The 299-nt window shown below is 36.1% G+C and overlaps 1 protein-coding gene across 1 annotated transcript in view; it reads left to right on the forward strand.

Annotated features, from left to right (window-relative positions):
- Window positions 1–118: 118 nt before the first annotated feature.
- Window positions 119–299, forward strand: part of LOC119586212 (serine/threonine-protein phosphatase PP1-beta catalytic subunit) — a gene marked incomplete at its 5' end in the record, with an annotated part of 11,298 nt that continues 11,117 nt past the window's right edge. Inside the window, 1 exon segment of the mRNA XM_037934914.1 lies at window positions 119–250. Within this exon segment, the coding sequence (XP_037790842.1) occupies window positions 119–250 (132 nt within the window).

A 299-nucleotide genomic window follows, 5' to 3' on the forward strand; every position in this document is an offset into this window, starting at 1 on the left:
TCGTACATACATATATGCATTCATTTAATTACTGTATATGTATATTTATATGTTTTTTCTAGTGCAGGTTATACTAAGAAATTTAATAAGGCCTTTTTATTTATTTTAATTTTTCTAGTGCGAGGATGCAGGCCAGGAAAAAGTGTACAGATGACAGAGGCAGAAGTCCGTGGGCTCTGCCTCAAGTCCCGCGAGATATTCCTGCAGCAACCCATACTTCTTGAGTTAGAGGCACCTCTCAAGATCTGCGGTATGTCTTTTTTGTTTTTGTTTTGATAACCCTTTTTTTCTATCTTGTT

The sequence above is a fragment of the Penaeus monodon genome, chromosome 21 (genome assembly GCF_015228065.2).
Source record: "Penaeus monodon isolate SGIC_2016 chromosome 21, NSTDA_Pmon_1, whole genome shotgun sequence".
NCBI classification, from domain to species: domain Eukaryota; kingdom Metazoa; phylum Arthropoda; class Malacostraca; order Decapoda; family Penaeidae; genus Penaeus; species Penaeus monodon.